The sequence below is a fragment of the Stigmatopora argus genome, chromosome 2, assembly GCF_051989625.1.
Source record: "Stigmatopora argus isolate UIUO_Sarg chromosome 2, RoL_Sarg_1.0, whole genome shotgun sequence".
NCBI classification, from domain to species: Eukaryota; Metazoa; Chordata; class Actinopteri; order Syngnathiformes; family Syngnathidae; genus Stigmatopora; species Stigmatopora argus.
The window spans coordinates 23,815,707-23,832,715 of NC_135388.1; the positions used below are offsets into that span (position 1 = coordinate 23,815,707).

The 17,009-nt window shown below is 42.4% G+C and overlaps 1 protein-coding gene across 7 annotated transcripts in view; it reads left to right on the forward strand.

The window, feature by feature from the left end:
- tpcn2 (two pore segment channel 2) overlaps positions 1-17,009 on the forward strand; it is a 150,145-nt gene that overhangs the window by 41,522 nt on the left and 91,614 nt on the right. For all 7 annotated transcript variants that reach the window (XM_077619424.1, XM_077619462.1, XM_077619415.1 and 4 more), the window contains 4 exons: positions 9,927-9,999; positions 13,823-13,922; positions 14,027-14,092; positions 14,170-14,234. In XM_077619424.1, the coding sequence (XP_077475550.1) occupies positions 9,927-9,999; positions 13,823-13,922; positions 14,027-14,092; positions 14,170-14,234 (304 nt within the window). The remainder of the gene's footprint in view (positions 1-9,926; positions 10,000-13,822; positions 13,923-14,026; positions 14,093-14,169; positions 14,235-17,009) is intronic.

Consider the following 17,009-nt stretch of genomic DNA (forward strand, 5'->3'; position numbering starts at 1 on the left):
TGGATCATCCAAATAATAATAATAATAATAATAATCGGACATAGGCCCTGTCGTCATCATCAACAACAAAAAGCCTACTTGTCATCACACCCAGAAACTGCGTATGACGAAATTGGTGGTGCTTCTCCATAAGCTGCGTTTACTCGGCAAAAGACTTAAATAAGTGATAGTTACGGACTTGTAATTTGGCATTCTGCTGTTATGGATACAGGTCACTTACCTCTCACTGTCTTTCACTTACCTTCAGTCAGCTAGTAGGAGGCAGATCACCACCCAAACATCTTTTCATATTACCTCAGAAGGGAATGTGTGTTGTGTTACCGCAAATTTAGAGTTCTGATGGATGTGGGGAAAAACTGTCCTTAAGCCTATTTGTCCGTACTTTGTGGGACCTATAGCGTCTGCCAGAGGGCAGCAGCTGGAACAGATTGTGACCAGGGTGGTAAGGGTCCCCTATGATGTTCCTGGCTCTGCTGAGGTAACGAGGGCTGGCAATGTCTTCCAGTGAGGGCAGAGAGCAGCCGACAATCCTCTGGGCAGTGTTAATCACTTTTTGCATGGCCTTTTTGTCTGCCGCTGTGCTTCCAGCGTACCACACTGTGATGCAGTACGCCAGGATGCTCTCTACAGTGGTTCTATAGAAAGTTATCAGAAGCTTGGTGCCCAAGTTGTTCTTCCTAAGTACCCTGAGGAAATGGAGTCGTTTCTGAGCCTTCTTCACTACTGCCGTGATGTTTGTAGACCATGACAGCTTATCCGTGACGTGGACCCCCAGGAATTTAAAGGACTGGACCCTGTCTACACATACTCAATTTATGAGGAGTGGGGCCAGATCTGTGCCGTGTTTGCAAAAGTCCAGGATTATTTCTTTAGTTTTCGTGGTGTTCAGTGTGAGATTGTTCACCGAGCACCACAAAGACAGTTTGTTGACCTCATGTCTGTAGGCCAACTCATCCCCTCCTGAGATGAGTCCGACCACAGTGGTGGTGTCAGCGAATTTGATGATGGCGTTAGACTGGTGGGTGGGTGTACAGTCGTATGTGTACAGGGAGTACAGAAGAGGACTCAGTACACAGCCTTGAGGGGAGCCAGTGCTCAGTGTAATGGAGGAAGAGAGGTGGGGACCAAGTCTAACAGTTTGTGGTCGGCTGGTCAAGAAGTTCAATGCAGACGGGCCTGTGATAGATCTGTAATACAACTTCAGGAATAGGCACAGAAAGAGTGAGATCAATTTAATAGGAAATAGGTTTATTACCGGACTGCCGGATGGGGAGAGAGCTCGAACAGCTATGAAACCGCTCTTAGTCTGTTGTCCTTGCAACTCTCGCTCCGAATGAACAGTGGGTCAGTCTTTATATAGGAAAACAGGGTAATATTTCTAAGACAGCCATGTCGGACAAAGTTTATGTGAACAAAACTTTAGGCTGATATGGTTAGACATTTGCAGGGCTAAGTTGTATGCAAACACGATATTTTTATAGCTCACACAAACTGCCGCAGCATATCTTACATTGCGCGATGCGAACAAACAATTGCAAACCGAGTTTGCCACATCGTACACTACAAGCAAACAATTGCAAACCGAGTTTGCCACATCGCACAATACAAGCGAACAATTGCAAAGCCAGCTAGTTAACCTATCTTACATTCCACGATCTTAACAAACAATTGTAAAACCAGTTTGTTAGCCTATCTTACATTCCACGATCTTAACAAACAATTGTAAAGCGAGTTTGGCCACATGGCGCGACATGAAGAAACAATTATTAAGCCAACTGGCCAGTCTATCCCACAATTCCCTCCTGTTGTGAGTATAAAAACATCGAAACTTCATTCATTACCAACGCTACTTTTGAACGAAATTCTTCACAAATTACTTCGAACTGGAGTTTAGACCGACCAGAAGGGGGGCGAAAACTCTCACGCAGTTGAGGGAAAATTGCTCCCTTGACCTCCCGCTTGGGACGATCGCCTCATGGTTTGGTGTCTCAGAATAGGAAAGACATTAATCAGTGTCAGACAGTAGCGCAACATCAGGGTCAGATTGGGATATCGATTGTTGCATGTGTATATGAGTTAGCATTAGCTGGGTTTCAACAATCATGGTACGTTCGACTGTGGCATTAATGATACGTTTTATCAAAGCTGAGAAGCAGGGTAAACGACAGGTTAGGATAACAAGCACGAGAGCAATAACAGTTACAAACAGTACTAGGGATTTCAAAAGAGTCTGTGTCCATGAACCCGAGAGGAACCAGTCAAACCATCCTCATTGTGGAACCGGATCTCCGGTCACAGCGCTCTGCAAGTTCCTCATAGTCTGCAGGGCATCATGGACCGAGCAGGATGCGCTGGCAGGGATGAAGGCGCAGCATGAGTCTGCCACCACGGCACACACACCTCCCCGCTGGGCGGCCACTCCGTCAAGAGTAAGGCGGCCCTGGACAATCACCTGGGCCATGGCGGCTACCCAGGCCTCTCGGCCTTGCTGCAGCCGGACTGACGCGCTGATACAGGCCCGGAACCTGCAGTCAATGGCCTCCAGACGCAGGGCGTTCCTTGCCGCTCCCACTCAGGGGAACAGAGCCATCAGGATTTGGGAGGAGACTGACCAGTGTTTGTGTTTGAGGGGGACATCCGAGCCCCACACTGGATCATGGTCGTGAGGTCCAACACTCGTTCATCAGCTTTGACGGTGGTGGCCAACTTGGTGAAGTTAGGGGTCAAAATCACACGGTGAGGTCCGTCCCAACTTGGAGATGACCAGCACTTTCTTTTTATCACCTTGACGAGTACCAGGTCGCCTGGGGACAGGACCTTCTGTGTGGGAGACCTAGAAGATGTCGGCAGATCATTTGCATTTATCACAGTTCTTTCTTGGAACATTTTGCATAACCACTGAGTGAGATAATCTGTTTCTCCTGTCTCCTCCACCACCAGTCTGAGTCTTACTGTTCCATTGGTTCTTTCAACGAGCCCAGCACTTTGGGGGCGGCAAGCGCAATTATACCTCAGGTCGATTCCAAGATGCCGTCCCATAGCTTGCATCACGCGGCTCACGAAGCGAGCACCACCATCACTCCAAATGACTCGTGATATTCCATGGCTTGGAATGATCCTTTTGCATACAGTTTTTGCGACTGCCCTGGCGTCACCTTTCTTGTATGGGCACATCTCAACCCACTTGGTCAATGACTACCAGACAGTACCTGTATATGCCACCTTGGTTCAGCTCGATGAAATCCATGTTCAGAACCTTGAAGGGATACGTCCCTGTCTGCTTTGTTCCACACTTGGGTCGTTCATTGCCTTGAGAGTTGTCTACAGCAGGTGAAACAGTTTCTGCATTTTTTTAAGTAGGTTTGGAGAACTCTGGGAACATGCATTGTTTGTTGTACTATACTGATCACCCCCCTGTTGAGACATGGCTCCTCCCATGGCTCAATTTGGCAATTACTTCAAACAATGATTGTGAGACGTATGGCTTGTTTGCATAGAGGCCGTTCTCACGTTGAGTGGCTACTTCCACCTCCCACCGCAGCTTCTCTTTTTCTTTTTCAGTGCCCCCAAATTCAATTTCGCAGAGCAGATTATTTTTTCCTCCACCTCAAGTTTGACATTTGGCGTACTGCTGCTGCGTTTTCATCAAAAATTTTAATGTTACAAAATATTTTTTCCATAATTTGTCACCGCCATCCCTGAAAAAGGGCTTATTGGCAATTTCAGAAATCAATTTCAAATTTCCAAATCATTTTCCACCTTGATATCTGATCGATTGATTATTACTTGGTGGTCAGCCAATCAAAAACACAAGAAGACAGACAACTATTCACGCATACACTCATAATCAGACATCAGTGGTCTGCAAATTTGCTGTCCTATCAGCAATAATCATTCCCAAATGAAATAGGTCAACATAATTTGGTTGACATCAATTGTTCGATGCTTATGCAATCCGTAATATCATTAATATTCTAATAGTCATTAATATGACCCACGCCAAAGCATATTTCACCCGCTCAGGACAAACCAGGGAAATTAAGCTTATCCTAACTCAATTAAAACCAGCCAGGTACAATTTGGGTGCCATTATTACTATAAATCAATGATTCCTTGGAATTCCATATCATGCAGTCTTTTTTTCAATCTCTCTCTGTCACTCTCTCACTCTCTCTGTCACAATCTCACTCTGTTTCTCTCTCTGTCACTCCTTCAGCTGCTTTTCCCACACTTTCTTTTCTATGCACTTGCAATAATATTTTCTTCATGCTTAAAAAAATCTTTACTATTCACTTACAAAACTCTTTTCTATTCACTTACTAAAATCTTTTCTTCAACAATTCCCCTTCTACGCTCATCAAACCCTCCACATCCCTCAAATTGGGACAGAAACCATGCCTCCCCACCCATCGCGGCAGACACAGCAACCCCCCACACTACGCATCCGCACTTACCCCACATACGGTAACCCTCCGATCTCCATTCTGCAGTCTGGCAACAAACCCATCTCCCTTGTTGCTTTCCGACCCAATTTAATCACTTACTTAATAGTTTAAACAACAATTATATTCTAAATTTACCGAAATTGATCTCAATACTTTGTGATTCACCCAATATTTCTGATCACACCAAGTGGAGTCCCTGACTCAACACTCTTAGTGGGGTCCCCGACTCAACACTCTTAGTGGGGTCCCTGACTCAACACTTAGTGGAGTCCCTGACTCAACACTACCGCAGTGATAATACTCATTCAAATTATCACACTTCAGGGAGACAGATATCAAAGGGTGAACTCACGATCTTTCTTGTTACGCACCTGCCCTGGTTCAGAGGGACCCATCACCAGATCAGCGGAGCGGCAAGGGAACATCCGTCGGGTTGACCCTTTCAATGGAGGGATGGAGGATGCTGTCGACAGTCTTCGTTTTGCCCTTCGTCGTGCTCTGTCACCGCTCTGGCAATTGTTGGCTTGTTGGGTCCCGGGTTTTGGCACCAAAGTATGATAGATCTGTAATACAACTTTAGGAATAGGCACAGAAAGATTGAGATCAATTTAATAGGAAATAGGTTTATTACCGGACTGCCGGATGGGGAGAGAGCTAGAACAGCTGTGAACCGCTCACAGTCTGTTTTCCTTGCAACTCTCTCTCCAAATGAAAAGTGGGTCAGTCTTTATATAGGAAAACAGGGTAATATTTCTAAGACAGAGATGTAGGACAAAGTTTATGTAAACAAAACTTTAGGCTGATATGGTTAGACATTTTCAGGGCTAAGTTGTATGCAAAGACGATATTTTTATAGCTCACACAAACTGCCGCAGCCTATCTTACATTGCACGATGCAAACAAACAATTGCAAACCGAGTTTGCCACATCGCGCAATACAAGCAAACAATTGCAAAGCCAGCTAGTTAGCCTAGCTTACATTCCACTATCTTAACAAACAATTGTAAAACCAGTTTGTTAGCCTATCTTACATTCCACGATCTTAACAAACAATTGTAAAGCGAGTTTGGCCACATGGCGCGACATGAAGAAACAATTATTAAGCCAACTGGCCAGTCTATCCCACAGCCTGGATGTGTACTGGCTTCAGCAGGGGGACATGTCTGGCATTGCAGGATTTGAGTCCCTGGTGGAGCATTGTGTTACTGTGGTTCCAGATCTCTGTAGGTCACCAGGACACCAGGGACAAAATTGTAGACCTGCACCAGGCTGGGAAGACTGAATCTGCAATAGGTAAAATGCTTGGTATAAAGAAATCAACTGTGGGAGCAATTATTAGAAAATGGAAGACATACAAGACCACTGATAGTCTCCCTCGATCTGGGGCTCCATGCAAGATCTTACCCCGTGGCGTCAAAATGATAAAAAGAACGGTAAGCAAAAATCCCAGAACCACACGGGGGGACCAAGTGAATGATCCTTGGTCCCCCCGTGTGGTTCTGGGATTTTTGCTTACCGTTCTTTTTATCATTTTGACGCCACGGGGTAAGATCTTGCATGGAGCCCCAGATCGAGGGAGACTATCAGTGGTCTTGTATGTCTTCCATTTTCTAATAATTGCTCCCACAGTTGATTTCTTTACACCAAGCATTTTACCTATTGCAGATTCAGTCTTCCCAGCCTGGTGCAGGTCTACAATTTTGTCCCTGGTGTCCTGCGACAGCTCTTTGGTCTTGGCTGTAGTGGAGTTTGGAGTGTGAGAGACTGAGGTTGTGGACAGGGGTCTTTTATACCGATAATGAGTTAAAACAGATGCTATTAATACTGGTACCAAGTGGAGACCTCGTTAGAAGTTACACCTCTTTGGCGGCCAGAAATCTTGCTTGTTTGTGGGTGACCAAATACTTATTTTCCTCTCTAATTTGGAAATAAATTCTTTAAAAATCAAAAAATGTGATATTCAGTTTTTTTCACATTCTGTCTCTCTTGGTTGAGGTTTAACCATGTTGACAATTACAGGCCTCTCTAATCTTTTCAAGTAGGAGAACTTGCACAACTGGTGGTTGACTAAATACTTATTTGCACCACTGTATATATATATATATCCTGTCCTCGAGGGCCGCTGTGAGTGCAGGTTTTTGTTCCAGCCAATCCAGCACAGACAGTATAACTACCTTATTTACTCGCATATAAGCTGCTTTTGTCGGACAAAAAATGATGACTGAATCGAGGGTACGGCTTATATGCGCATAAAAACACGACATGCATGAAACTGCAAGTTGACAGCACCATGACACGATGACGTCATGACGCAATGGCGCTGTGACGTCATGACGCAAGACAATCCGGCCGATACGGTCATTTATTTCAAAATAGAGAAAAGGTAAACAGAAAAAAACGCTAAATGCATATTTTTAAAATTCAAGAAAAAATGTACCTTATTCACTCGCATATAAGCCGCTTTTGACATGCAAAAAAACTGCAAGTTGATGGCCCCGTGACACGATGACATCGCTAGAAAATGGCGCCGTGACATCATGACACAAGTGAATGTGGCCGATACTTTCATTTATTTCAAAATAGAGAAAAGATAAACAGATAAAACTCTAAACAAAATATTTTGCCATCTATGAATGAAATTAACGTACGTATCTTGCATAAAACGTGAAAAAACTCTCGTTCCCATCACTGCTTGTTAGGGGCACAGCCATCTTACCTAGGTCCCAGGTAGCCACCTTACCTAGGGCACTGCCATCTAAACCTAATTAAACGTGCCCGACGCGAGTAGCTTTGATTGTGAAATAAAACAAATTTCGACTTTGATTTGTTTTCGTTTTATTTATTGTTCGAAAGTGACAACTATTGGAGTAATATGAACCATCGAAAGAATTGATATTTTTACATTAGAAGCAATATGGCTGCCACAACATCTTAAACTTCTGGTAAGAAAATTGTGATTTCTGGAATTAGAAAGCATCAGTTTCTAATCAAGATAGACATTTCTTTTTTCAAATTGAATGATTTGATATTTTTCATTTACAAAGACAGGCATATTAACTTCCTTATGATATTGACCCTAATAATGTGCTTTTGGTTCATACAGTATCTCAGAAATACCAAGTGTGATTTTTCCCTTCAATGTAACACATTTGTACTCCCTATTAAAACCATGAATATGGAGGTGAAAAATGGGAACCAGGGGACGATTCATGTTGACTGAGGTGCAGATGCTATTTCTGTTATTAGAGCTCCATCAAGTGGCTATATAACGTTGCAGTCAACATGAATCGGACATCTACCGCCGTCAATGGCAGCTTATTGATAATGTGTTTAATTTGGGACATTAATAGTATTAAAGAGGCAAGTTTGTCTATACCAGGGGTGGGCAAACTTTTTGACTTGCGGGCCAGAATGGAAACTAAAATGTGACAGCATTTGGACACGCAATGTAATTTATCAAACCTGGGGATTGAAATATAACAAAAAAGACACAATTGAAGGTGAACATTTATTTTCAAATTTACTTTCAACATTAAGGACATATTATTATTCAACGAAAGAAAGCAGTCTTTAAATTGAGAGTGATGAGCGGTATTGCAGGGCAAAGGGAAATGAATGAGGTCATTGATTTTTACTATAATTTGGACAACGTCGGCGGGCCGGATTAAAAAGCCTAACGGCCGTATATGGCCCGCGGGCCGTGGTTTGAAAAACATGTACACACACGCCAACACGAGTGAATCCGAGGGCGGGGCGAGCGAGGGAATCCGGCGACGAGTAACATGTACACACACGCCAATAATACGCAATTTATTGATAATTTTGATATTAGATATTAATGCTCTTACATTGTGAATGCAATTACAAACTCACTTTCTCTCTCTCATGATTATAATTTTGAGAGCGAGAGATTACCTGGTTGATCGCGATATTTAGATATTAATGCTCTTACATTGTCAATGCAGTTACAAACTCATTCTCTCTCTCATGATTATAATTTTAAGAGCGAGCGAACCCGGCGACCAAACGTCCGTCGACCAAACGTCCGTGGACCAAACGTCCGTGGACCAAACGTCCGTCAACCAAACGCCCGTCGGCCAAACGCCCGTCGGCCAAACGCCCGTCGGCCAAACGCCCGTCGGCCAAACGCCCGTCGGCCAAACGCCCGTCGGCCGAACGCCCGTCGGCCGAACGCCCGACGGCCGATCGTCCGTCGGCCGAACGTCCGTCGGCCGAACGTCCATCGACCGAACGTCCGTCGACCGAACGTCCGTCGGCCAAACGCCCGTCGGCCAAACGCCCGTCGGCCAAACGCCCGTCGGCCAAACGCCCGTCGGCCGAACGCCCGACGGCCGATCGTCCGTCGGCCGAACGTCCGTCGGCCGAACGTCCATCGACCGAACGTCCGTCGACCGAACGTCCGTCGAACGAACGTCCGTCGACCAAACGTCCGTCGACCAAACGTCCGTCGACCAAACGTCCGTCGACCAAACGTCCGTCGACCAAACGTCCGTCGACCAAACGTCCGTCGACCAAACGTCCGTCGACCAAACGTCCGTCGACCAAACGTCCGTCGACCAAACGTCCGTCGACCAAACGTCCGTCGACCAAACGTCCGTCGACCAAACGTCTTTCGACGAAACGACCGGGTACCGAACTAAACCCATTTTTACCCAAGAAAACAAGGTTTAGATTTTTGCAATGTTTTCAGATTATTTACACTTACAGAAACAACATGATATCAAGTAAGACAAATATTACAGGCTATCCTCAAATCAGGACAATTGGTTAATGGCATTTTCAGTAAGGCTGCTCTTTGCACAGGTATTTATGAGGCATTTAAAAAAGTAAGAAAGCAGCAGGGAGAATTCATTTGGATCTTTTAGTGTATCAGACGTGTGTTGTCCTGCATCACATAACCACACATTTTGGCCGTGTTATTGCCTCTATTGCTAACCTAACAACATGTTTCCTTATCATCCTCTTCTCCTTAGTGTTCTTCCGGAACTAGCATTCATCTTACAACAGCGCCCCTGTTCTCTGTGGTTGTCCGGTGATGTAATTTAAGTTTAAAATTATCACATTTTTATCGAAGGTTTTTATTTTTATTGATGACAAAAAATATTCTACGATTTCTATCGTTACCGTTTTATCGCCCAGCTCTAGGTCCAATGTCCAGACCCCGATTTTAAGAGGGCCGACACTTATTCAGTTTCATTTCAATGAAAAATTGTTTTTGTCTTGTATTCGGATCAATACTGTAGTTCAATCTCCTAATATTACCCTAGCACAACATATGGAATTACCAGTCATATGTCAAACATGAATCAATGTGTTTTTGAGTTGTTTGGAACTAAACATAAAACAGATAAACTATAACCTACATGTGTTATACATTTTTCTTAAATAATTGTGGTAAGTGTATTGTACTGTACCAAATCACTTTTTTAACAGTTTTTCTCTTGTTTGTTGTTTCTGCAGTGTCATTTTGCTATTGGCACTTCACCTCTGCCTGTTTACTATGATTGGTATGTTGTTGTTCCCTAAAACTGAGGTGAGTTCTTGTTGGTATGATTAGCTAAACTCTTTACTGATTTAGTTGTTTAATACAGAAATGTCACATCTACCTATGTTTTGAATAAAACAGCATAAAAAATTGTTAGATATCACTAAACACACAACTCGCCTTTTAAGATAAATGCTGTTGTTTTAGTTGGAGATCTAAATTGGTTTTTGTTTTCTCTTTTGTGAATTTTTAACAAATTCTGTTGACTATGTTCAATCTACTCCATAATTTTATCTTAGCTCCATCATTGCAGAAAATTCAGAAAGTTAGAATGTTAGAATTAATAGAAAACTAGCAATTTTTTTTAAGGGGCTTGATTTTCTCATTTGCAAGCCTCAACCACCTACAGTCCCGTGTGAAAGTATTCGATCCACTTGAACTTTTCAAACACACACACACACACATATATATATATATATATATATATATATATATATATATATATATATATATATATATATATATATATATACACACATATATATCAGTGGTGTGCCTTCAAGGCCTTCTCTGCTGGCCTAAGAAATATCTGAATCACAGACTGATGTTGATTATATTTTGTCAATGAATACTTATTAAATAATTCTAAATTGTCTGTTAGCTTCCTTTCATTGCTTTCCCCCTGGTTGCACTGTTTCCAGATGTGTGTTTTCATATTGAAGCATTTAACCAATCACATTTCAGCCATTATTTGTTGCCAGGGTCAGAAATCTGCCTCAAGGCCTTCACAATCAGTTCTGCAGGCTCTGCTGCATTAAACAAGCATCGATAAGACTGTTGCTTTGACCAATCAGAATTCGATTTGGTGACACCAAGGCCTTCCAGCAGGCGCAGAGATCCGTCATTGCCTTCTCGCAGGCGTAGGGATACGTCATCGCTTTCAACAACTATGACTGGCTAGTGATAGAGTAGGCGGGCCAAAGCCAGAGTGATCCAGCCAGAGATCGCAAACTCCACCCACAATGGCCGACGGAGGAAAACAAATGGATTTGGTTGCAGATTTACTGACAAAGCCATTTTCCAGAAAAAATGGACATCATTAAGAAAGGGCGGTCAACTCCGAAGCTAGCAAGCCTGTTACAACCGGGAAAAGGGTTTGTCCGCCACTTTCAGTTCGCTAACTATGAGCGCTACCCCTGGCTCACGGGCTCCGAGGAACACTGCAAATTGTATTGCTGGGAGTGCTTGTTATTTGACCGATCGACATGGTGTTTGGAGCAACACTGGATTTGCAAATTTGACTTGTTTAACTAAAGCAGCAACGAGACACCAAAGCACTGCCGGACACTTACAAGCAACGGTGCTCTCCAAAACTTTTGGGGAAACCCGAGTGGAGTTACAGTTCAGCGAGCAAGTGCGCAGGGAAACAAAGCGCCACAACGAAAAGGGAAAGAAAAATAGGGAAATCTTAAAAAGTTTGATAGACTGTGTAAACTTTCATTTCGGGGACATGATGAAAGTGCTGCATCCCCAAACAAAGGAAATTATGTGGAACTTCGTTCTCTCATTGCTGAGAGAAACACAGATTTACATTACCACCTGTCCACTAATAAAGTGTTTAGTGGCACGTCGGGCTAAATCCAAAAATTCCTGATCACTGCTATTGCTGAAGTGATGGAGGAAGAGATCAGAAGGGAAATAAAAGTACTGTTTGTCTCTGTAATGGTGAATGAGTCTGTGCGGTGTGCTGATGGATTTAAAGCACATCTGGATTATTTTGGATATATTTACCTACTTTCTGGGTGTGATGACAAGTAGGCTTTTTTGTGTTGTTGATAATGACGACATGGCCTATGTCCGATTATTATTATTATTTTGAATTTTGTTTTTTTGCTTCACACATTTAATGGCATTTTTGAGCATTCAGACGTGCTTTTTTCAATACTACAGAACAACAAACTGGATATACAGTTTTGTCTTGCAAAAGTAAAGGAGTTTTGTGACAGTTGAGCGCGAGAGGAGCTGATATGAGGAAATCTACGAGGCCACTGAACGCAGTGCGGGTGCTCCAAGCGCACGAAGAGGTCAAGTACAAGATTCTCGCGCGCACTACCACCAACTCCACGACAGGATTCTGGACAATATTATTTGCCAGACGCGGAACAGATTTCAAGACCACAAAAGACTGATGTTTCTCTCCCTCCTCGACCCGCAGAAGTTTCGGGAATACCAGAAAACTTTCCCACATGCAGCCTTCTCCATCTTAACGCAGAGCCACGGTACACTTTTTGATCTGCCTCGGCTAAGAACAGAACGGATTGTAATGTATGCCACGGATGATTTTACAGGAAAATATCCCACTGATCTCCTTGACTTCCTTCAGCAGAAAAATCTGAGTGAGAGCATGGGGCAGCTGTACACATTAGTGTGTTTGGCAGTGACCATCCCCGTGTCCACTGCTTCTGTCGAACTGACATTTTCAGCCCGAAACAGAATCAAAACTTATGCCAGAAATACAACAGGACAGACTCGACTGTCAGCATTAGCTTTGATGGTGATACAAAAGAACTTCTTGATGGACCTGAAACGCACGTGTAATCTGTACGACAGAGTAATTGAAATCTTCTTGAGGAAAGAAAGGAGGGTGGATTTTGTCAATTTAAAAAAAGAATTTTTGGTGAGTAAAATGTCTATTTTCCTAAATAATATTTCATTGTTTTTGGTTATTATTGATTCTTTTTTATGTGTCGCAGCTGTAGCTGTTAATGGTTTTATAGCCATAAAATACTTATTGAGGGTTGGATTGATTCACACAATACTACTGAAGGCCTAGGTGTGAAATGCACGGCCCACCACTGATATATATATATATACACACACACATATATACCGTATTTTCACGACTATTCGGCGCATCGTATTTTTAGCCGCAGTGTCAATAAGGAGTGCTATTTCTGAATTTTACACACACAAAGGATGCACGTTGATGCCGATCGCCAGGCCACAATCCATTCCCAAATAGTAGCTAGGTAGTGTTGATGCTGATTGCCAGGCCACAATCCATTCGCAAATAGTAGCTAGGTAGTGTTGATGCCGATCGCCAGGCCACAATCCATTGGGTGTATTGACAAAAAAATATATATATATCCCAGCAGTCACTGCGCAGTACTTTATCTACGGGAAAATAGTAGAGTCAGGGGCTGCTTGCCGTAGTTGTCCTATCGACCGATTTATTTTATTTTATCGTGATAACAATTTTAGTATTGGTCTGGCACTGGATTATAAGGCGCCCTGTCTATTTTGGAGAAAATTTAAGACTTTTATGTGCGCTTTATAGTCGTGAAAATATGGTATATATATATATATATATATATATATATATATATATATATATATACATACATATATATACATATATATATATATATATATATATATATATATATATATATATATATATACATACATATATATACATATATATATATATATATATATATATATATATATATATATATATATATATATATATATATATCTCCCTATCTCCCTATCTCCCTCTCTCCCCATCTCCCTATCTCTCTATCTCCCTATACCCACACCCACACCCACACCCACACCCCCACCCACAGAGAAGGTGATTTGGCAGACAGCAGGTTTTTTGCAGGGAACCACAGTGTACAGTCACCTCTAGAGCCAGCCCTTGTTGATGTGTTGGATTTTTTTTGTACAAAATCTTGCAGTGAAGGAGGGGCTTTGGTTGTTTCTTTTTAGTTTTTCTTGTTTCTTGTTTCCTTTAACCCAATGAGTCACATATTGACGTCGCATTAAGAAGTTCTCCCTTTGTTCCTCCTGATGTGGTTGTGTTCAGGATCCACTTAAGAATGAAGAATGGAAAGTATATTTTCGAAACCTGCCCACTTCTCTGACTTCCCTGCTGGTGCTGCTCACGACAGCAAACAATCCAGACGGTACAGCAGTTAGTGATATTATACAAGACTGTCAACTACATTATCTATTTTTTGTATGGTTAATTACCTTGTATTTAATTCTGTACTAATGTTCTTTAATACAGTGATGATTCCTGCTTACTCTCTAAACAGAGGATATGCCATTTTCTTTGTCTCTTTCAGCGTAATTGGTAAGAGTTTACCTTTGTCACTGTCAGTTAAATATTATTTTTTATTTTCTAAAATTATCTCCTTTGTTTCCTACCAGGAACTTATTTCCTAATGAACCTAATGACAGCCATTATCTACAACCAGTTCAGGGGATATTTGCTTGTAAGTCGCACACATTACTTCGAGATTTATTACTGGGGATGGACAAAACATTTCTTGCCCTTGCAATCAACAAAATTTCTTAATGCATGTGATTTACCCAGACATACCTTCTCGTGGTTATATGTTAACCCTCTTCAAAATCAGTTTTTCGATCTACTTTTTTTTCACTCCCCTTATTTGCTGGTACCCAAGCTCACGAATGGAAGTACAGCATTTGTATATGTAGATGGCACGGTGGAAGAGGGATTAGCGCATCTGCCTTGAGAAGGGAAAAAACTGTGACTACTCTGTGTGCTCAAATTTGCAGGTGCTGACGTTGCAATGTATCATCTCATCTCATTTTCTGAACCGCTCTACCATCATTAGGGTCGTGGGGGGTGCTGGAGCCTATCCCAGCTGACTCCGGGCCAGAGGCAAGGGACACCCTGAATCGGTGGCCAGCTGATCGCAGGACACGGGGATGGACAACCACGCACACTCACACCCATACTTAGGGGCAATTTAGAGTATCCCATGCATGTTTTTGGAATGAGGGAGGAAACCGAAGTATAATAATCAGACATAGGCTTTGTCATCATCATTGAATCATCAAAAGTCTAATTGTCATCACACCCAGCTGTGTATGACGAAATTGGTGGTGCAACTCCACAAAGTGCGCTTTCCCAACAAAAGGCCAAAAATAAGTACTAATATAAAAATATAAGAATCACATCCTGTTAAGGTAAATACTAAAAAAATGCCTAATCTAAGATATTATTACTATCCACGGAGATCCCGGTGGTTCATTGCAGGCTCGTTAGCAATCTGCGGTTATGGATACATCGCATTTACCCCGAGAGCATACATTCGTTATGTTACATAATGAAACTACTTTTTTGCTGTGACTTTTAACAAAACGCCTTACATTTCCTCAAACTGTAACGTTAATTACTCCATGAGCGTTATCTGTGTTACTTACCTTACTCGGCTGCGCAAACAGCAGCCTAGTTGAAAAGGATCTCAATGTATTACGGAACAACATAAACTACATACATACAATAAGCGCTTCATTTTTAGGTATATTTAGGAAGTAAGGAGCAAATTATGTTTTCAGCGGTGGTAGAATGCTTATTGGTAATTCGTTTTTACCAATCAATATCAGTGGTTGTACAAACAATGTCATTAACTGTTTTCCCAATCTTTCGAAACCTGACTGAATACGGAAAGATATTGCACACTAGTGCAAGCAATGCACAGGGTGCTGTCAACAAACCCATTCATTATGTGTGTTGTGGGGAGTGTCCAGAAGTAGAAATGTTCTATTCTTGAGATTAAACACCCTAATATTTGAAAGCAACTCTAATAAGACGTATTCAGAAATAACGGCATAAAGTCAATAGAAGCCTTGATATATGTGGTTTCTCATAATTTTTTGAGCTGTGGGATTTCAAGGGTCTCTCTGCTCAGCCAAGTTGATATCTTGAAATGCTTTGGGTGTGATAGGTTTGGTTTGGGTTGTTATTTAATTTTCTCTTTTTCGCTTGTTTATCCCTCCTCGGTTGCCCTTTCCTCTCGCCCAGCTGATAACGAATAGTCTTGTCTTTAAACCTCAGAGATTGTTTGTTATTGGTCGGACTGTATGATTTACATTGCTTTGTCTCCACTTCTTCACATTCTATATTTCCAAGTTCCCTCGTGTTTTTTCCGTCAGGTTTGATTTTGTTATTTGACGCCAAGGTCTGTTATTTTTCTTTTTAACGTTAAGACTTCCGCTTATATTATTCAAGTTTTGTTTGAGGATTCCATCGTACCTGCCTGCTTCCCTGCACTCGGCCCACTCCACGTTTCAACGCCACGACGTTGCCAAAGACGTGACAGGGTGGAACTGAAGCTCACGCACCACATTCAATTCAGGGTTCGTACAGGTCTTTAAAATCCTTGAAAATGCTGGGATTTTACTGTCGTGTTTTCAAGGTTTGAAATATGATAGCATTTTGTGACAGTCCTTAAAATGCTTAAAAGTGTTAGACAACAATATTTATAGGCGCCATGTCTAAAAATCTAAATTAACAAATGAAGGAAAATAAAATACATTTGCTTCATTGCTGCTGCATGCTCGTTCTGAAGTTGCTTTCCCTAGATGTCACACGTCACCTCACCGCTCCCAAGAGTATGGGCTCAGTGCTGCAGCAAATCTGCGGCATTCACACACCTTTTGACATATTGGTACAAATTGGGAAGATGAACACGCAAAGCCACCCCTCTCCAATTCATCGCCTGGCGCAAATATGACAAATAAGTGCGACAATGAGTGTTGTTCCATGTACACGGGAGCACAGCATTATTGTGCCCTGAAGTCGAGTGAGCATACACCCACGCCTAATTATGCTAGGACCACCACAGGACCAGAGGGAATACCAGGCAAAGTACTTAAGACTGTGCTGACCAACTAGCACCAGTCTTGACAGACATTTTCATCCCTTCACCTGAACAAACCTCTGTCCCCGCCTGTCTAAAATCGGCCACCATCATCCCAGTACCCAAGAAGTCACCGGCTAACGATCTGGGCAACAACCGCCTAGTAGCTTTCACACCAATCATCACTAAGTGCTTTGAAAAAATTGGTACTGAAACACATCAAAGCCTGTCTTCCACTCATCCAAGACCCACATGAGTTTTCATATCAGTCGAATAGATCCACCGAAGATGCGATAACCACTGCCCTCCACGCTGCACTGCGTCACCTTGAGAAAAGAGGGAGCGATGTCAATATGCTTTTCATCGACTACAGCTCAG